Genomic DNA, 22,464 nt, shown 5'->3' with positions numbered 1-22,464 from the left:
TTGAGATGCAAAATTATTTATAATCACCTCAACGTTCTCCAACATGTCTTTCTACAATCAAGGGCACCGTCCATAAAACTCAATAAGTAACTACTACATTCGAATAAGAATATACAAGTTTGACAAAATTAAAAATAATAATGGTAGACATTGTTTTAGTTGGCAAAGTGAATTTTAACACTTTTAATTCAGAGGCGTGTAAGTTTCACGTTTGAACCCCTCGTACGTTTTATGTTTTGCTTGAAGGAAACAAGAGCTTGACAACAATCATTATAATATTTGGACCCCTTTCATGTGCTTTGCTATTTAAACCACAAACCATATAAAACATTTTGCAATATACGCCTGATACTATAATTTTTTTTCGTTTTCCCTCTGCAAACCTGGGCCTTAGGCGGCCGTACCACATTCCTAGGCCCAGGGCCGACCATGACCCATAAAAAATTGAACGCACAAACAAACATATAGTTAGAAAACCCTATTTCATAGTTTTTATATCAATCCAAAAAAAAAAAAAACTAGTGTTGGTGAGAACATTATTTCAAACCTTAATTTTTATAATCAAAACTAGTTACAAACCTGTTCAGTAACGTATTTGACAAAATATTATATTGGAAGGATAGATTGCGAAATGACAGATAATTATAAACCTTAATACAATATTTAGAGTACTCTTGCATTACGGATTACAAAATTAAATCTTCAAAATGGCTTGATCACGAGTAACAAATGAAAACATATTTAGTCAGCGGTAGAAACACTTTTCCAATAATAATTGATATCTATCTATAAACCAATGAAAACCCTATTACCAAAGCTACCTGATTTATATCATTTTGACTTTCAGCTTCAACATATATAAATCCTTTCACATGATATACAACAAAGGCATATATTAACTGCAATTTAGTATCCAGTTCTTTCAGGTGGACAAACTTCTGCATCAGACAGATAGCTGAAAGCCTCTCTACCTGATTTATATCATTTTGTGTTTTAGCTTCAACGTATATAAATTTTTTCACATGATCTACATCAAAGGCTAGGGATGTCAATGGATACCCATGGGTACGGATAATATGATACCCGTCCCCGCCCCATTGGATAAATATGATACCCGTGCCCGCCCCGTATCCTTGTGGGTACCCACTATACGGGTACCCATGGGTATTGAGGTATCCATGGGTATCCATGGGTACTCATGAAGTTTTGAATTTATTTATTTTTTGGTACAAATAATAACTTTTTTTAACTACCAAAAAACTTCAACTTTTAAACATCCATACATAATCCACTCAAAATTTCATAAATCATACATAATTCACAGAAAATTCATGATTCTTATATAATCTATATGTTTTATGATGTGAATGAAGTGGAAACGGTGAACTTAACAAAATGAATTAAAAAAATTTAAAATAAAAATAGGATATTATTGAGGATTTTTAGGTGGGCGGTAAAATTTTCTTCAATAAGGTACCAACTTTAAGTAATAAGATATGATATATAAAGATGTATTAGTAATTTACTTAATTTATTATCGGGTATGGGTACTCGTGGGTATGGATACAATCCAATCCGTGTCTGTGTTCATATAATAATGGGTAGTCAAATACCCGTTTATTATACCCGTGAATACCCGTTTAGCTACCCGCTCCATGCCCGTGATGGATTTTACCCACGAGTACCCGTGGGCATGGGTATTTTTGCCACCCCTAGAAAAGGCAGATATTAACTGCAATTTAGTACCACGTATATAAATCCTTTCACATGATCTACAACAAAGGTAGATATTATCTGCAATTTAGTATCCAGTCCTTTCAGGTGAACAAACTTCTGAATCAGACAGATAGTTGAAAGTCTCTCTACTTGATTTATATCATTTTGTCTTTCATTTTCAACGTATATAAATCATTTCACATGATCTACAGCAAAGGCAGACATTAACTGTAATTTAGTATCGAGTCCTTTCATGTGAATTATACGTACTTTTAAAAAACTTGTTTTAAAGGAGAGATGTTCAAATTACAGAATATTACCATTCTTCGTAAATTTGAGAATGAATGTCGCATAATCCAAATATTTGTGATGCATGGTCTAAGGCATGGGGTTCAGTAACGTATTTTGTAAAAAAAATTGTTCCGAAGGAAAAATGAACAAATTAGTGAATATTGCACAAAAATTATAAATCTTTATCAAAATATTTATGAAAGCTTTATCAAGAGTAGAAAAACATCATAAATTACATATTAGTTAAAATTATAAAAGTAAGCGCTACTGTCACAGAGTTACCAAAAAGGGATTAACACCAATATTTACATGACACAAAATGAACGAAAGAAACATATTAAACTCTTTAGCGTCTTGTGTAGGAACTTGGTTATTAATAATTTGACCGTTAAAAAATAAAAATTCTCTTTGACGTCAAAAAAGTAATATTAGCTGAGCAATATTCAGTCTCTTCACATATGCTTAGTAATATTCAATCTGAAAGATTACATTGAAAGGATAGATGGTAAAATGACGGATAATTGTGAATCATTGCAATATGTCAAAATATAAACCTTAAAAACCATGAACCATCAACTTAGTTTTAAATAGTTAAAAATAAAAAATTGTAAAATAGTTAAAAGTTTTTAAAAATATAAAAATTGGAAAATAGTTAAAAAAAATTGGTGAGGTAGCACTCAACCAAGCAACACTAAAAAAATTATATGCATTAGCATAACAAAAAAAAAACAGACAGACGGACATAAAATATTACTCTAAACGTTAATGTGTGTATATATTTGCGAGGTTGAACAAAGAAGATAAAAATATTTGGGATCATTAAATGACAACGTGAATAAAAAATATTTGTGAGATTGTGATGATTAAACGATATTGAAATTAAATATATAAGTGATAAAAAGATAATAAAATTTCTTTGAAAAAAAGATAAAATAAAATGGAACCTCCTTAAAAAATTAAATGGAACGGTTAAAAAAAATAAAGTTAAATGGAAGAAAAAAAAATATTGAAATAAAATATTAAAAAATAAAGAAAAGGTTCTCAGCTTGAGTTGAAAAAGGTGCTTGTGAAATAAATTGTCAAGAAGTAGTTTTTTAAAGTAACATTCAACAGCTTCTGGTCAAAGCTCATTCCATTCAATTTTATGCGTTCAAAAAAAGTACTTTTTTTACTAAGACTTAATTGATAATGTGTTTGGCCTAACTTCTCCTTAAAAATGTAGAGCAGTTTGAAAAAAGTCGGATCAAACGATACCATAATCTCCCACAACGGCAATGTAGAAGCAACTGAATTTGGGAGAAAAAATTGAAAAATAGTTAAAAATATAAAAATTGGAAAATAATTAAAAGTTATTAAAAATATAAAAATTAGAAAATAATTAAAAAAATTGGTTAGAGGCAAAAATGGAATTTCATAGGCCATTGGTTTCAAAAAAACTCACTAATAAGTGAATTACCAAAATGCCCCTTTTAGGGGCAAAATGGTAATTTCAAGGGACATGTCTTTTTATATTAGTTATAGATATAGATATCATAGTTTATTACTTGGGAATAATGAGTAGGTAAATAAAGAAAGGTGGGAAGTAAAATTAACAACCCTATCTACCTCTCCAATATCCCTCTCATTCTTCCTGGTTTAGGGTTCATTTTCCCAAAATCAACTTAAAAATTTCAAAATTTGTGTTATAATATATATATATATATATATATATATATATATATATATATATATATATAGAGGGGGGGGGGGGGGGGAGTATTATGGAAAAAGAACAAGAATAAATTGCATTGCGGTAAGAAAGGGTGTTGTTGGGTGGAAAATGAAATGAGAACGAGAGAACATAATATTATTTAGCTCTTGAAATAATGTAAATCGGTGGCAGTGCCACATCATTCATGAAACTTTCGTGATGCATATTTTCCCTATAATAAGAATTTCTCTATAGAAAAGGGTGAATAACTCATAAGAGAGAAAGAAAAAGGAAATGGAGAAACTAAATAAACATTCTTAGACATGAAAAAACACAGAAATATCATCAAAGATTAAACTCCGAAGCTCACACGGAAGAGTCTTCAAAACAAGAAGATTAATAAAACCTTTAATATACAAGGATAAAGTTACTTGAGAATCAACACTTCTATTGTCTTGACGCTAAGAGTGAATCATAGTTTGTGTGCGCCAATTCCTTTAAAGAAACTTCTAAATGCATCGAACCAAGGAGGGGATGATCCTATTGATCTAGCGGTTGTTAGTAATCATATCAATGATAATATTCGACTCACTTTCCATAATTTTATTAGATCATCCATCTCTCAAAGTCATGTCAAGTCCCATAGGAAGATGTTAATTTACACCCTTAGGACGTATGTTAAGAAACTAAAAAATTTAAAAATTTATCTTTTCAAAAAAAAAAAATTGTGTAAAACAATTTGGTTGTCACTAAAAAATTGGTTGTGCCGAAGCTCTCAAGGAGTAGGAAGATCATCGGTAAAGGTTATCCTTCCATGGGACAAGGAGGATTTTTTATAAATAAAGAGTATGTTTTTTCATACTTCTAATGCATGTCATCTAAAGAAGAGAACTTGGTGATTCAACCTTCTTTTCATGCTTCATCATGAATATTGTTTACTTAGACAAATCCTAGATACCCCTTACGGTTTATTTTACCTTTTAACCAATTTAATTTGGTTTAGCCTTTTTGTAAGGAATATTTTAATGTAATAGAAATTACACTTGTAATGAAGTTACAATTGATGCATGATTTATAAATTGAATATGTTTTTGTGTTTTATTTATCTTGCATTTTATATATTGGGTATGTATTTATTTTGTGGTTGTTTGTTATTTTTTAGGACAAAACTTACACATAGTTTCATATGTACTCCCTCCATTCCTTTTCTTTTAGGTAATTGCACAAATATTAAGGAATCATTAAATTATAGGAATAATTTTATGGTTTATACTAAAATACCCTTACTTACTCCTTGATTTTTTTTCTTCTCAAAATTCTAATCTCCTTAATTATTGACACTCAGCACACAAATTGCATTTATTATTTAAACTTCCAATTTTCTCCAACTCATAATCAACTTTCCTTTCAAGTGAATCCTCAACTACCATCTCCAACAATTTTTCTCTCTCTGTTGCATAGGTTTCGTTTTGAGTTGCTTCCATGGCTGATTTAAAATGGGAATGAATGGAGTAATTTTACCATGTTGTCTTTTACTGTTCAAATTGTTCTCCAATAATATAATGGCAGCTGGATTATTTATTCTATGTAGACTCATATCAAATGAACCCCATTAAATTCCTTGCCTATATTAACCCTATATATTTTGCTTCTGCTGTTAAATTTCAACACCACCAACACATGATAAAATGCTCTCTGGCTTACTCTTGCAGAAACCACCAAGCACCAACACGGCAACACCACTAACACAAACTTGTTTGAAATTAGTGTTCCCTTAATTCACCACTCAATTCATCATCCATCACACTCATCAACCCAGACATGATGAAATTCGCATGAATGAGAATAACTTATTTGCTTACACATGTTGGATGAATACAGAAGTGCCACCGGATTGGTTTGATTCACGCTAACTTATTGCCGAGTTCGACGAACTATTTTAAACTCGAGGTGTTTACGAATTATGAGTTCAAATTTTGCGTCACAATTGTGTTGGAGGAAATGAGAAAAAACCGTGGGGAGGTTGACGTGTTTTAATTTCTCCCTTAATTCAACTGCCGTGATGATAAGCTTCAATTTTGAATCTTTTTCTTGTTTCGAGACATTGGCAGTGGTGAGACATTGGCGGTGGTATATGAAGAATTGACGATTGAAGCGACATCGCGATTCGTGAATGGAAGATTAAAGGAGACGAAAGGTGGATGTTGTGATTCTCGTCTATCAAAGAATATTGGAGATGAAACAAAATGTTTGTTGTACAGCGATTCCCCACTCCAACGTGGAATTTATAACTCACATGTCTTGATATTATTGGGCAACATTAAGATCAATACATAAGATACTGATTTCATTAAGGGCAAAAGTGTAAATTCATGTGGTATTTCCTGACTCGTCGTGGTCTTTTACCAGTCAGTTTGTGCCACATAAGCAATCAAATAATGAGATTAGGACTAAAAGTTAAATGATTAATATTTGCACTGAATGTTTAGAAGGATTAGTAAGTTCGGAGACAAAAGGGTGAATCTGTTTAAGACAGCGAGCCCAAATCTTTTTAATTTATTTATTTTGATAAATAACACACCCACACTCAAGCCCAACCCGATACCTTTTGAATTTCGTTATTCTTTCCATCACTTTTCCAAAACAAATGTTATGCTATTGTTACGCGTACGCTCGCTCTCCTTCATTCCCTACATTGAAAACGATTCCTTACTCTCCTATCTCAGATAAAAATTCAATTCCTTCATTCTCTTTCGGTATAAAAATCGATTCCTTCTCCCTTCCTTGTTTTGTTCTGCTATGCACACTTCTCCTCTTTCTTTTTTTAAGTTTTCCCCTCACTCTCCAATCTCATCTTCTCACCATCTCCTTCATGTGTTCCTGTTTCAGGTTTGTACTTTGTGATTTTGTGAAACATTGTAGAATTTAAAGGCATATTGAATTCCGATTTGTGGTTTTAAGTTTTGTGGTAATGATACATTACTTTTCTGTAGAATTACTTTTTTGTTTAAATGTAGCATATTGAATATTGACGTATATTTACAGGGATTGATTACATATTTAAATCAGATTTTTATAACATTAAGATATAGTCTAATAAAAACATAAAACTTCATACAAATAACATTGATTCTTTTATTTAAAATCTAAATGCGCATATGAAATAATTACTACGAGTATTTCTTTTTTTTTTTTTTGAAGGAGGAACTACGAGTATTTCTAAATGCAAAGTGTAACAGCCCGATTTTCGCTAGTTTTTATTTTATTATTTATTTATGTGTGATATATGTGCTCTTATGTGATTATTTGCCTCTGTGTGTATTTTTGGTTGGGAATTGTAAAATTCGGTGTAGAAGGGTATTTTAGTCATTTTGGACTTAGGGGCATTTTGGTCATTTTGAGAGTAGGGGTAATTTTGTAATTTTGGATGAGGATTATTTTTAATGTTTAGTAGGAGTATTATTTTACCAAGTTACTAGAGAGGGTGTAGTAATTATTTTAATTACCATTAAGTGACCGTTAGTGTTATAATTTACCATTAAGTGAGTAGTGACATTTTGGGTGTTAGAATAGAAATGGGTTAGGCCCATTAAGGTTTAAGAGATAAGCCCAATTGAGTAGAGCTAGTATATAAACTCTAGTTGTTGGTAACACTAGGTTTTACAAACATTATTCATTTCATTTCATTTGGGAAGAGAAGAGATAGAGACTAGAGGCAACAACAACAACAACAAGGGTTAGAAGGCAAAGAAGGGATTCAACATCTAGGAGCAAAATTGAGGCTTGGGTTAGAGAATCTTGGTGTTAGAGGTAAGAGGGTTAGATTTCAACCATAATTCATAACTTTTTCTCTTTACCCATTTTTGTGAAATTGATGAATTGAATCTAATTGTTGTAAATTTGTGCATGATTGTTGTTGTTATGTTTGAGAACATGATTTATAAGATAATTGTATGTTAGTATGTGAATTAACATGTTTAATTGCATAGTTGTTGGTGCTTTGTGTTCTTGAGCAAGTTTGATAAGAATTGATGTTGTGGTGTTGAATTATGCATGAATTTGTGTTCATTGGTTGTTGTTATTGATTTGGAATATGTTGTTGTTGAATTGGTGCTTTGGGTATCAAGATTGATGAATTGATGAAGAGATTTTGTATTGTTGTTGAAAGTTGAAGAAGTGATGATTATTTGGTGAATTTTGTTATGTTGATGCTTTAATTCCAAAACTTGTATGTGTTTAAGTGTATTGAACTTATATTGACCTATAAACACTTTCTGGAACTTGTTTTGGTGAATTGGGGGATTGAAAATTGGAATTTGGGGTGAAAAGGGTTGGAACCCGTAATATTTTTGCTGCAGAACTGTGATGTTTCGCTTAAGCGAACGCGTAAGCGAACCAGCATGTAGGTTCTGACTTGAGTTCGCTCAAGCGAACTGTGCCTTCGCTTAAGCGAACCTGCACAGGTTTAGCCACTTTTGATTTTTCGGTTCGTGCACTTGGGGACCAATCCGATACTTCTAAAATGTTTCTTTGGACTTAATTAACCTCTGTTTATACCTATAATCCTACTGGAACATGATTTGAATTGGTTTGGACTTGGATTTGTCAAAATCGTCTAACTTTTATAAAAACGGTCTAAACGTCGATTTTTTTTTAAAACTCGTTTTTCTCCAAAAAATTGCAGTGGGATTAGAGTAGTATAATGTTTATATGATTTCTAAAAATGGTTGTGATTGGTTTCATCAAGTTTGAACTTGTTTTTCTTTGAAAATGGAAAATTTTGGGAAAGTGATAAAATGAGACGAACTTTGAGTTTTTCAAGAATTCGTCGTATTTGGCCGGTGAAACGCCAAGGTATCCTCTACTGCACTCATATGTGGTCTAGAGGTATGCTTAGTTGAGGCATTGGAACTTGTTTACTTGGTTTTGACTTAAATGTTCAATTAATTTAATTGTTGTGATTTTGAGAGACGAACTTGACTAAAGATGACTTTTGAGAACCAATTGATTGTGAATCCTTTATGGAGAATTGTTATATGTTATGTGAAAATGATTGGTGGTGTAATTATGTGACAACTTTATGTTGTGTGATTTTTGAATGTTGTTGGTGATTGTATATATGATATATTGGTGGTGAATTATTGATGATTGCATATATACATGTATTGGTGATGGTGAGGTGATTATTGTTTGTGTGAACATATGCATTTGTAGTTGAGTCATATGTTCATGCATTCATGACTGATGGTGGTGGATTTTATATCCAAGACTGATGGTGGCGGATTTTATATCCAATTGAGGTGAGTACGATGTTTTTGTTGCATCGAAGGTGACGACCTTGAGGTGATTTGGTACCACATGCATCTAGATGAGTCTAGAATCATTGCATCAACTGTTGGTGGATTGAATTGCATTTGCAAGGTGTTTGATGATAGTTTTGATAACTGTACTTGTGAATTGGATTATTGATTGTTAATTGTTGATTGACAAGGTGAAATGGTATATGTGTGTGATACACTTGTGGAGATGAACTTGGAATGATAATATGCATGAGTTGAGATTACTTGTGAATAATATGTATGAATTGCTATTCTTGAATATATCCTTTCATTTCCAATGTTCATAATAAATGTTTTTCGTGGATTATGATGATGTAATGCTAACCCTCAGTGGTTTACCACCTACCTTTCTGTATGGACGGGTAGATGGAGTGCAGGATGCTTAGTTGTTGCTTGTTGATGTCGAGGAGTGGAGTTCCTCTTTTTCATGCAAGTGTCTAGATTAGGGCTCTGATCTAGGATAGTCTTTGCATGTTGTTTATTTGACTTTGTATTTTGGAAGTTGTGGAGATATTCTATTATTTGAGATTTGGAGAATACATTTGTATTATGTTTGGAGATCCAGAGATTTTTATGAATTTATCTGTTTGTTATACTGCTATGTTGTGTAACATGATCTTTATGCATGTATGATTGTGGTTTATTCGGAGACGTAACATCTATTTATAGAATATTTCTGATATATTCGCGCGTTTTACCGCTTAATGGAAATAGGGTGTTACAAGTTGGTATCAGAGCCGTGGTCAGTCTTGTCTAGACTAGTAGATTTGTGTTTGTTGATTTACCCTGTTAGTATGCGAATGGTAATGAGTTACCTTCGGTACTTGTTCTTGTGTTGTTATGTTGTTGTTCTTATCTGTTGGTTGGTGTTAGAGAAGTGAGATGGCCGGTGGTAGAGATGATGGAGCGATTGCTCAGGCTTTGACTTCGGTGGCTCAGGTGTTTGCTCTGGTTAATGAGCAGGCGGCAGCTGGTCATCGTGATCCTGGTGAGGCGGAGGAGCGGAGGTTGGATCGTTTCTTGCGAAACAGTCCGCCGACGTTCAAGAGTAGGTATGACCCGGATGGAGCTCAGAAGTGGGTGCAAGACATGGAGAGGATCTTTCGTGCTATGGTGACTAGTGAGGACCAGAAGGTCAGGTTGGCTACTCACATGCTAAGGGAAGACTTGAGGCTGGTGGAGCTGTGACTTGGGCTAGGTTCAAGACTGAGTTTTTGAGGAAGTACTTTCTTGAGGATTTGAGGACCAAGAAGGAAGTGGAATTCTTGAACTTGAAGCAAGAGAACCGTTTAGTAGCTGAATATGCGGCGAAGTTTAAGGAGCTTTCGAGGTTTTGTCCGTACATCAATGCGGAGGATGTTATGGTTTCCAAGTGTGTGAAGTTTGAGAGCGGTTTGAGGCACGACATCTACCAGTATATGTGTGTTCAGAAGATCCGAGACTTTGATACTTTGGTGCATAAGTGTCGCATGTTTGATGATGCTGGAAGAGCTAAGGTTAATCACTACAAGGCTCAGAATGAGAAGAAAGGAAAGAGTCATGGATTCGGGAAGCCGTACAACAAAGACAAAGGCAAGAAGAAGGAATCTGGTGGAGGCTCTAAGGTGAATGTTGCTGAGGTGAGGTGCTACAAGTGTGGCACATTGGGTCATTTTGCTAATGATTGCAAGGGTAGTGAGAAATGCTACAAGTGTGGAGAAGCAGGTCACAAGGCTGTTGAGTGCAAGAAGGAGATCACTTGCTACAATTGTGGTGAGAAGGGGCATATCAGTACTAGGTGTACCAAACCGAAGAAGGCTGCGGGCAAGGTGTTTGCATTGAATGCAGAAGAGGTGGAGCATCCAGATAATCTCATCTGAGGTATGTGTTTTATCAATAGTACTCCTTTGATTGCAATTATTGATACTGGTGCTACTCATTCTTTTATCGCGGTTAGTTGTGTTGAGCGTTTGGGTTTGGTTGTGACTCCGTTGTCTCGTGGGATGGTTATCGATACCCCATCTAGTGGTTCAGTGACTACTTCTTTAGTGTGTGCTAAGTGTCCTGTTAGTTTTGGCAATGTTGATTTTGAGTTGGATCTTGTGTGTCTTCCGTTGAAGCATATGGACGTTATTTTTTGTATGGATTGGATGTTGACTTTTGGTGTTAACATTAATTGTTTAAACAAGAGTGTAACGTTTTCTAAGCCGGTAGTTGAGGAAGGTGGGAGGTTCTTGACCGCGGAGCAAGTGAAGAAGTCTTTGGACGGTGAAGCTAGTGTGTTCACGATGTTTGCTTCCTTGAAGGAGAGTAGTGAGAAAGGAGTTGGTGATTTGTCGGTAGTGCAAGAGTTTCCAGAAGTTTTTCTGGACGATATTACCGAATTACCGCCGGAGAGGGAAGTTGAGTTTGCATTTGATTTGGTGCCTGGAACGAGTCCTATTTCGATTGCGCCGTATCGGATGTCTGCATTAGAGTTGGGTGAGTTGAAGAAGCAGTTGGAAGAGTTGCTTGAGAAACAGTTTATCAGGCCAAGTGTTTCGTCGTGGGGAGCTTCTGTGTTGTTGGTTAAGAAGAAAGATGGAAGCATGAGGTTGTGTGTGGATTATCGGCAGTTGAACAAGGTGACAATCAAGAATTGGTATCCGCTTCCGAGGATTGATGATTTGATGGATCAGTTGGTTGGTGCAGAAGTGTTTAGCAAGATTGATTTGAGGTCAGGATATCATCAGATTAGAGTAAAGGCGGAAGATATATCCAAAACTGCGTTCAGAACGAGGTATGGACACTATGAGTATTATGTGATGCCATTTGGAGTTTCTCATGCGCCAGGTGTCTTCATGGAGTACATGAATAGAATATTTCATCCTTTTCTGGATCGTTTTGTGGTGGTGTTTATAGATGATATTTTGGTGTATTCTAAGTCTGAAGAAGAGCATGTTGAGCATTTGAGGATTGTGTTGCTAGTTTTGAAAGAGAATAAGCTGTTTGCTAAGTTGTTGAAGTGTGAGTTTTGGTTGCGGGAAGTGAGTTTCCTTGGTCATGTGATTTCTAAAGGTGGCATTGCCGTGGATCCGTCGAAGGTTGATGCAGTGTTGCAGTGGGAATCACCTAAGTCTATTTTTGAAGTTAGAAGCTTTCTTGGATTGGCAGGTTATTATCGGAGGTTCATTGAGGAATTCTCTAAGTTGGCGTTGCCATTGACGCAGTTGACTCAGAAAGGACAAGCTTATGTTTGGGATGCTAAGTGCGAGAAGAGTTTCCAAGAGTTGAAGAAGAGGTTGACGTCAGCTCCAGTGTTGATTTTGCCAAATCCGAAGGAATCGATTGTCGTGTATTGTGATGCTTCTAAGATGGGTCTTGGTGGTGTGCTTATGCAGAATCGTCAGGTTGTGGCTTATGCTTCAAGGCAGTTGAAAGTGCATGAGAAGAACTATCCAACTCATGATTTGGAATTAGCGGCCGTTGTGTATGTGCTGAAGATTTGGAGGCATTATCTGTATGGTTCTAAGTTTGAGGTGTTCAGTGATCACAAGAGTTTGAAGTACTTGTTTGACCAGAAGGAGTTGAATATGAAGCAGAGGAGATGGTTGGAGTATCTTAAGGACTTTGATGTCCAGTTGAGCTATCATCCTGGAAAGGCCAATGTTGTTGCTGATGCTTTAAGTAGGAAGTCGTTGCATATGTCTGCTTTGATGGTGAAAGAGTTGGAGTTGATTGAGCAGTTTCAGGATTTGAGTTTGGTTAGTGAGTTGACACCGGATGGTGTGAGGTTGGGAATGTTGAAGCTGACAAGTAATATTCTGGAGGAGATCAAGAATGGTCAGAAGGAAGATTTGGAACTTGTTGACCGAGTAGTATTGGTTAACCAAGGTAAGGGTGGAGATTTCTGGTTGGATGAGCACGGTGTTTTGATGTTTCGTGATCGTGTTTGTGTGCCCAATGTTCTTGAGCTTAAGAGACAGATTTTGGAAGAGGGTCACATGAGTAGTTTGAGTATTCATCCAGGAGCGACTAAGATGTATCAGGATTTGAAGAGGTTGTTTTGGTGGCCTGGAATGAAGAAGGATGTTGCAGAGTTTGTGTATGCTTATTTGGTGTGTCAGAAGTCTAAGATTGTACATCAGAAGCCGTCAGGTTTGATGCAACCGTTGTTTGTGCCAGAGTGGAAGTGGGATAGTATATCAATGGACTTTGTTGGAGCGTTGCCGAAGACTGCTAAGGGTTTTGATTCTATTTGGGTGATCGTTGATCGGTTGACGAAGTCGGCACATTTTGTTCCTTTTAAGACCGGTATGTCTGTTGCGAAGTTGGCTGAGATCTACATTGAGCAGATTGTTAGATTGCATGGTGTTCCTTCTAGTATTGTGTCGGATCGGGATCCGAGGTTTACTTCTAAGTTTTCGGAGAGTTTGCAAGATGCTTTGGGAACTAAGTTGAGGTTGAGTTCTGCGTATCATCCCCAGACTGATGGACAGACGGAGAGGACTATTCAGAGTTTGGAAGATTTGTTGAAAGCTTGTGTGTTGGAGCAAGGTGTCAGTTGGATTGAATGTTTGCCGTTGATTGAGTTTACCTACAACAACAGTTTTCATTCTAGTATCGGAATGGCACCGTTTGAAGCTTTGTATGGTCGGAGGTGTATAACTCCTTTGTGTTGGTATGAGTCAGGAGAAAGTGCTTTGTTAGGACCGGAAGTTGTGCAAAAGACGACCAAGAAGGTTAAGATGATTAAGGAGAAGATGAGAGCGTCTCAGAGTAGGCAGAAGAGTTATCATGATAAGAGGAGGAAATACCTTGAGTTTCAGGTTGGCGATCATGTGTTTTTGAGAGTGAATCCTGTAACTGGTGTTGGACGTGCTTTGAAGTGTCGGAAGTTGACTCCTCGTTTTGTTGGACCTTTTGAGATTGTTGAAAAGGTAGGGGTTGTAGCGTATAGGATTGCGTTACCGCCATCTTTGTCGAATCTTCATGATGTGTTTCATGTGTCTCAGTTGAGGAAGTATGTGTATGATGCGTCTCATGTGATTCAAGTGGATGATTTGGAAGTAAGGGATAATTTGACCGTTGAGACTTGGCCAGTTAGGATTGAGGATCGTGAAGTGAAGCGTTTGCGTGGCAAGGAGGTCGTTTTGGTTAAAGTGATTTGGGTTGGACCAATTGGTGAGAGTGCCACTTGGGAATCGGGGAGTAGGATGAGGGTTGCGTATCCAGAGTTGTTTCCTTCAGGTAATTTTCGAGGACGAAAATTCTTTTTAGTGGGGGAGAGTTGTAACAGCCCGATTTTCGCTAGTTTTTCTCTTTACCCATTTTTGTGAAATTGATGAATTGAATCTAATTGTTGTAAATTCGTGCATGATTGTTGTTGTTATGTTTGAGAACATGATTTATAAGATAATTGTATGTTAGTATGTGAATTAACATGTTTAATTGCATAGTTGTTGGTGCTTTGTGTTCTTGAGCAAGTTTGATAAGAATTGATGTTGTGGTGTTGAATTATGCATGAATTTGTGTTCATTGGTTGTTGTTATTGATTTGGAATATGTTGTTGTTGAATTGGTGCTTTGGGTATCAAGATTGATGAATTGATGAAGAGATTTTGCATTGTTGTTGAAAGTTGAAGAAGTGATGATTATTTGGTGAATTTTGTTATGTTGATGCTTTAATTCCAAAACTTGTATGTGTTTAAGTGTATTGAACTTATATTGACCTATAAACACTTTCTGGAACTTGTTTTGGTGAATTGGGGGATTGAAAATTGGAATTTGGGGTGAAAAGGGTTGGAACCCGTAATATTTTTGCTGCAGAACTGTGATGTTTCGCTTAAGCGAACTCTAAGCGAACGCGTAAGCGAACCAGCATGTAGGTTCTGACTTGAGTTCGCTCAAGCGAACTGTGCCTTCGCTTAAGCGAACCTGCACAGGTTTAGCCACTTTTGATTTTTCGTTTCGTGCACTTGGGGACCAATCCGATACTTCTAAAATGTTTCTTTGGACTTAATTAACCTCTGTTTATACCTATAATCCTACTGGAACATGATTTGAATTGGTTTGGACTTGGATTTGTGAAAATCGTCTAACTTTTATAAAAACGGTCTAAACGTCGATTTTTTTCGAAAACTCGTTTTTCTCCGGAAATTGCAGTGGGATTAGAGTTTCATAATGTTTATATGATTTCTAAAAATGGTCGTGATTGGTTTCATCAAGTTTGAACTTGTTTTTCTTTGAAAATGGAAAATTTTGGGAAAGTGATAAAATGAGACGAACTTTGAGTTTTTCAAGAATTCGTCGTATTTGGCCGGTGAAACGCCAAGGTATCCTCTACTGCACTCATATGTGGTCTAGAGGTATGCTTAGTTGAGGCATTGGAACTTGTTTACTTGGTTTTGACTTAAATGTTCAATTAATTTAATTGTTGTGATTTTGAGAGACGAACTTGACTAAAGATGACTTTTGAGAACCAATTGATTGTGAATCCTTTATGGAGAATTGTTATATGTTATGTGAAAATGATTGGTGGTGTAATTATGTGACAACTTTATGTTGTGTGATTTTTGAATGTTGTTGGTGATTGTATATATGATATATTGGTGGTGAATTATTGATGATTGCATATATACATGTATTGGTGATGGTGAGGTGATTATTGTTTGTGTGAACATATGCATTTGTAGTTGAGTCATAGGTTCATTCATTCATGACTGATGGTGGTGGATTTTATATCCAAGACTGATGGTGGCGGATTTTATATCCAATTGAGGTGAGTACGATGTTTTTGTTGCATCGAAGGTGACGACCTTGAGGTGATTTGGTACCACATGCATCTAGATGAGTCTAGAATCATTGCATCAACTGTTGGTGGATTGAATTGCATTTGCAAGGTGTTTGATGATAGTTTTGATAACTGTACTTGTGAATTGGATTATTGATTGTTAATTGTTGATTGACAAGGTGAAATGGTATATGTGTGTGATACACTTGTGGAGATGAGCTTGGAATGATAATATGCATGAGTTGAGATTACTTGTGAATAATATGTATGAATTGCTATTCTTGAATATATCCTTTCATTTCCAATGTTCATAATAAATGTTTTTCGTGGATTATGATGATGTAATGCTAACCCTCAGTGGTTTACCACCTACCTTTCTGTATGGACGGGTAGATGGAGTGCAGGATGCTTAGTTGTTGCTTGTTGATGCCGAGGAGTGGAGTTCCTCTTTTTCATGCAAGTGTCTAGATTAGGGCTCTGATCTAGGATAGTCTTTGCATGTTGTTTATTTGACTTTGTATTTTGGGAGTTGTGGAGATATTATGTTATTTGAGATTTGGAGAATACATTTGTATTATGTTTGGAGATCCAGAGATTTTTATGAATTTATCTATTTGTTCCGCTGCTATGTTGTGTAACATGATCTTTATGCATGTATGATTGTGGTTTATTCGGAGACGTAACATCTATTTATAGAATATTTTTGATATATTCGCACGTTTTACTGCTTAATAGAAATAGGGTATTACACAAAGTGACTAATAATTGTGTCTATATCAATATGTTCTATCATATCTTTGTCAATACATAAAATAGCTAGATCATTCAACCTTTCTTATGACATTTACGATCTTAAGTAATAGTATTTTTTTTGCTAGATCAATTTTTCTTTTATAATTATCTAACTATTCTGTTAAACTAATAACAAGTGTATTTTAATATATGAATTTAATTTTATTATAAAAATGAGTACACAAAATAATGTTATTTAAAGAAAAACCTGCATAAGCTTGAACGACATATTACGAATGAAGAAAAAAGAATATACTCACACTCACATAGCTCCTTCCTCTCCAACAAGCCTCCCTTAGTTTTTCTCTATAGGTTTTCATTTTCATTTTTTTTAATTGAGGGGTGGCTCGAGACCAATTTTAAAATCACCATTTTCATCTTTTTTCTTTACATTTCAACATAAATAAGTGATTTTCACATAAATTTTACTTTTTCTCCTTCATGATTGAATGTGATGTTATCTTGTTGATTGTTTTGTGCGGAATTGTTCTATATCTCGTCTTGTTGCGGTTTTCATTTGGTTTCTATTGAAATAATATACTCCCTCCGTTTCAAAATGAGTGTCGCTTTAGCCAATTGCACACAAATTAAGAAATGAAATAATGTTGTACAAAGATATGATACTTTTACTAAAATAACCCCGCTAGTTATTGGTGCATTTGTCATCATTATAAATTAGAGTACAAAATGATACTTTGAAAGTTGTGTGAATAATAATAATTAAGGGTACTATTAAAAAAAAGGGTACTATTGAAAAAAAATAATTAATAGTAGATATTTTGTCGTTGTATGTTATTAACTTGAACGTTGAATGACGTACTCACTAATTTAAATAAATGAATATTGAATATCGTAATGCAATATCATTCTGATTTTAATCTTTATTAACATTTATTGCTTTTGGTACAGAACTGCAACTGCCAACATTAACATTCCACTAGTAGTACTGACTCAATAAGACCAAAAGTAAAAAGTTTGATCTTCAAATGGGAACTGAAAGCTACAGCAACTTTCATGTGGTTCATCATAACATCCAACATCTTCAACTTTAGGTATGAATGGAACAGTCAAGAGGTTTTGGCTTAGGATGTCTTCTTCATCTTGTGAAAATTCTGACTGGTTTGGTTCCACAACTAAGGATTGGTTTCCATCAGTGTTCTGTAGGCATTCTGAATCAACCACATCATTTTTATTTTGTGAAATGATATCATCAAGGGACTTATCAACTAAATTATTTTCCTCTTTTTTTCTTGGGACCAATCTTTTCTTGAGAGAAATAACCTGTAATAAGAAAGTTGTACCAAAATTAATCACTTACCATTAGTGGGATAAAATTATATGTAAAATGCTCAAAGCAGTACTGAGAAAAAAATAAGCATAAAGAGAGATGTTGCGTGTAAGTGATTGTTAATGTTGATAAGTTCTTGGCTAGATGATAATAACAGATTTTACATTTTGCACAGGGTTTTGTAAAAAATTGACTATTGAAAAATACATTTGAGTAATTATTTAACTAACTAAAGACACATTTAAAGATCCAAATGACCGATAAAAATAGATTAAGCTTGTTTTGATGATTTTAAGACATTTAAAAACTATTATAATAACAATATATCATATTTAAAAATAAAATCAAAACATAGTGAATGCATACGTCTTTGTTTTTGTCATATCAAGAATCTATAAACACTAATACGAGCACCAGACATGACATTGGCACTGACGTATTGCATATTGATATCGAAAATAATTTGAGAACATACATTAATTGAATATAATCACATATGTCAGAGTTCGAGACACGAGATGTGTCAGTGCTATATATGCTTGATGGTAGACAAATGATTTTGTATATTATATGTTTGTTTATGTATAAATTTTTTACCTCTTCTTTTAATTTGTTGTTTTCTTGAAAGAGATTGTCATAGTCAACTTTGAGCATATCATAGCTAGCTTTCAATGAACCATAGTCCTTTTCTAGCTGTTTTGTTTTGAATCTTGCTCTCCTATTTTGGAACCATATAGCCACTTGTCTTGGCTGCAAGCTAAGCTCCTTTGCAAGTTGAACTTTCCTTCCAGGTTCAAGCTTGTTTTCTATCTCAAAATTCCTTTCAAGAAAATGAACTTGTTGGTTTGTGAGCCTCCTTTTCTTACCTGGTTGGTGCAAGCTCACCTCATAGTTCTCATCATCATCATCATCATCATTGTTCTCTTCTTTCTCAAAAGCTTGAAAGAAAGAGCTACTTTTGACTCCCATGTCACCAACATTCACAACATCAACCATAGAATTGGAACCTGAATCCAAGCCTAAAAAAATGTAACTTTGTATTATAATAATTCGACTTACATGAGATTCAATCTTGATTTTTCATCGGAAAACATCATCTTTTAAAACAAGGTTTAAAAAAAATGTCCTTAATCGCGAATTGGGCCGGGAAATTTATAATGGAAACATGATTACAACATAATCGTTGACCGAACCATATCGGCTACATTTTACTACGATTCACTAAAATATTGTGATTCTTTAATTGACGGTGAGTTAGATAGAATCAAATTGTACCACTTTAATTTTGACAAAAGCTACATTTTAGGGTTTCAAGAAATCACGTTACCACCCTGATTTCAAACATGCACTAAGTATCGTGGCACTATTAGAATAGCAATTTAAAACAGATAAGAAGAAACCATAAGAATCCAACTTCTGTTTTCGACCAAAAAGAAAATTTCATCTGCACTTAAGAAAAACTCAACATGTGAAACAAACTTCAAAGAAAAAAAGCAAAATAAAAAACTTCAAGACAACAATCAAGAAGCTACAAAGGTAATGAATCACCTTGACAAGAAGGTTTTGAGCTTTGATTGTGAACCAAGAGAGAGTTGACGAGCTCAGAAGAGCTTTGACTTTGAAGTAGAATAGTCATGCTTGAACTTGATTTCTCATAAAGCTTCTCATCTTCCATAGCCTTATCAAAATTTATGCTACTATGTATGATAATAAACTTAGCTTAAAGGGTCATATTCAATTAAGAAGTGGCATAGGGATAAGGCTATTTTGTTTGATAAAAAATTAATGGCTAGAGCAGAAGGTAGTGAGGAATAATGCAATGTGGAATTTGTGAGTGAGGGACATAGGAGTTAAGAATGTGTCAGATGTGAATAAATTTAAGGGCAGAGGGTAGTCATGTGGTGTTTTCTTTTATGTTTGGAATGAGACAGAGGGTATGGTCAGAGTTTTATTCTTTGTTGGGATACACAACAAAGTTTTGACAAGAGAAAGAGAGATTCTTTTGGTTTTGGTGGTGGTGGGGAAAGGGAACTTTAATGGTGTTGTTATATGGAGACTAGAGTGTTGGCAAGGTGAAGTGACAGGGAATCATGCATACACAAACAAGGGAAATCTTAGCATACATATAACTATATTTTTTTATACGTATAACTTTATTTGAATCATGCTTGTTTTTTTCTATGAAAAGAATAATTGCAGAAAAAAATTGAAAAACAGTGTAAAACGTGGAACTGAAGAGGGTTTAGGTGTTGAGAGCGATTTTGGATTGGAAAACAAACTGTAAGGATAATAAGGAATCATTAGGGAGAAGATTCAGTGTTTCTCTATTTTATTCTAGAGTAAAAATCATTGAGGGTTGTGAGAGAGAGAGAAAAAAAAAGAGAAATTAAGGATTGATCATTTTGAATTATTGAGATTGATTTTTTGTAATCTTTGTGTATCTTTTGTAAAGACTTATTAATAGTCGATTGGGAGCTTCTCTCTCATGCAAATGTAGGCTAATTTTTGGGCCGAATTGAATCAACAAACATAGTATTTCATTATATAAGGCCCCCAAATATCAATTATATATGAAGGTTGCTCTATTGTTCGTTGATGAATGGTAAGTAACTGTCGTTCTCTACAAAACGGTAGTTAATTACCACTCCGCTGTGAGTATATATCATAATCAGAAACAAAACGCATACATATTCAAACTCATTGAAACACAAACCATACTCCTCGTTACTAACAAATTAAACTCCATCGAAATTCTTCAAAATCAAATACCAAGTAAGTGTTCAAAATCTCTTAGCCTTCGCATTGTGAATTTTATATGTTGGTTTTTTTTAATTGCTCATTATGTGTGAGAGTTATTTGAATGTAAAATTAACGGTTGTTTGAATACTTGTTGATCAATTAGATTGTTGCTTTTACTATGAATGTATAGATTTAGTATTGACATGTTAATTAATTAAATGTATATTGATCTCAATCAATGAACAATTAAAATTGGATTTATGGAAAATAATCAATCACAATCATATGGTAACTATGCTAATCAATAAGCATCATATATCAAAGTACATTTCTTATATTAAAGGATAAGGAAAATAAGAACACCATATTTATAAAGGTTCACCTTTTTGTTACGTTCTCTCTTCGTAGAAGAAAACGTCTCTTCTACGGACTTTCACTATTATAAAAATGTTTACAAATGTATGATTACAAAGATTCATTCGATTCCTAATATTCTATGCTAAGCAATTACACTAGATCCAATATGTAATCTCTCTTGAAATTGGACAATCAACAAGATTCTTCAAATCTCAAGCTTGTATGCAATCCTTCGCTCTTTTACTCCAAGAAACCTTCTTTCACTACAAGAAATCTTGCGTTTTGCCAGGGAATAATGTCAGGAGCATCAGCTCCTGGCAAATTTGCCAGGAGTAATGCCAGGGAAACCCCTGGCAAATTGCAATTACAAACTGGACCATAAGCCAGGAGCAAACCCCTGGCAAAGTGCAGTAACCCCTGGCAAATTTTGGGCGGGAAAATTTAATTCAAATTTGAGCCCCTAAAGTCAAGGGAATCTCTGCATTATGCAGAAGATTTGACAAAATTCTGAAAAGCTGACATGCCAGGGGCTCAACCCCTGGCAAAATGCACACTTTCGTGGCAAATTACTGACACCTTTTTTTTTAGGCCTGCAGCTACTCAATTGTGTTGGAGACCGAGCCTTGTCAGGGGTTGCTCCTGGTTGGGCTCCTGGCAAATTGCAGATCTATAATTTCTACAAAAACAACACCGTTCCATTCATTCATTGAAACTCCCCTGTCTCACTTAGAAAATTTTCCTCTTCTCATTTCTTCTTTCTCTCTAATACATTCATCTTCTATTTTCTAATTTTGAGGTAAAAAATTGTTTTGTTATAATTGTATTATTTTTACAATAAATTCTATACTCACTTATTTACTTATTTTTTTCTTGTTTGCTGCATCAGTGTTGTATCTCATTTGCCAAAGTAATTTCCACTGCCTCCTGTGAAGCTTGCTCTTGGATTTGTTTGTTGTTCCTCTTTGACAGGTTAGTATAAGTGTGTTGTGTTGATTATGTACAAAATAAAAGGATTTTATTGTGTTGATTTTTTTCTGGCCGAAAAAATAAATAAATGTGGTGCTGTATGTGTTGAATTATTTTTCCTTATATGATCTGTTCCAAAAAATAGATTTGTTATGCTGTCTTGATTTTTTTATTCCTCATAAGATCTTTTATTTTGATTTTTTTGTTCCTCATAAGATCTTTTATTTTATGTTATGTTGTGTATGCATGTATGCTGCTGCTGATGGTTGAAATGAGAAATAAGGTTACTCTTGATATAAAACTTTGGAAATAGTTATTAGAAATGAGAAATAAGGATACTCTAGTCTAATAAAAAAAATTAATACGATTTTTTTAAAGTAATTTTTTTATTTAAGACAAATTATTATAAGGTTACTCTTGATATAAAACTTTGGAAATAATAATTAGAAATAAAAAATAAGAAATTCTTTTTTATTAGTTTGTAAATTTAATTAATTTGTAAAACTGTTTTTAAAGTAATTTAAACTGTTATTTTA

At 34.4% G+C, this 22,464-nt stretch overlaps 1 protein-coding gene and 1 long non-coding RNA gene across 3 annotated transcripts; one reads left to right on the top strand and one right to left on the bottom strand.

Annotated features, from left to right (window-relative positions):
• Nucleotides 1-17,426: 17,426 nt before the first annotated feature.
• LOC146899653 (uncharacterized) lies at nucleotides 17,427-19,795 on the bottom strand. 2 transcript variants are annotated; one of them, XM_085735506.1, is made up of 3 exons: nucleotides 19,415-19,795; nucleotides 18,464-18,873; nucleotides 17,427-17,859 (listed from the first exon to the last, which is right to left on the bottom strand). In XM_085735506.1, exons 1-3 carry the CDS (start codon nucleotides 19,539-19,541, stop codon nucleotides 17,530-17,532), a joined length of 867 nt encoding a protein of 288 aa, XP_085591632.1. In that variant the 5' UTR covers nucleotides 19,542-19,795; the 3' UTR covers nucleotides 17,427-17,529. The 2 variants fall into 2 exon arrangements, with proteins under 2 accessions (XP_085591632.1, XP_085591631.1); XM_085735505.1 differs by having other exon boundaries at nucleotides 18,464-18,885; nucleotides 19,415-19,711.
• Nucleotides 19,796-21,229: 1,434 nt separating this feature from the next.
• On the top strand, nucleotides 21,230-22,157 carry LOC146899652 (uncharacterized). Its single transcript, XR_015023722.1, has 2 exons — nucleotides 21,230-21,758; nucleotides 21,849-22,157. It is a non-coding gene; the product is annotated as an uncharacterized LOC146899652 (long non-coding RNA).
• The last annotated feature ends 307 nt before the right edge of the window (nucleotides 22,158-22,464 follow it).

The sequence above is a fragment of the Medicago sativa genome, chromosome 8 (genome assembly GCF_051527215.1).
Source record: "Medicago sativa cultivar Bolivia chromosome 8, Bolivia_mono, whole genome shotgun sequence".
Classification (NCBI taxonomy): Eukaryota; Viridiplantae; Streptophyta; class Magnoliopsida; order Fabales; family Fabaceae; genus Medicago; species Medicago sativa.
The sequence above is the reverse complement of the archived record's forward strand: the minus strand, read 5'-3'. Positions and strand labels throughout refer to the sequence as shown.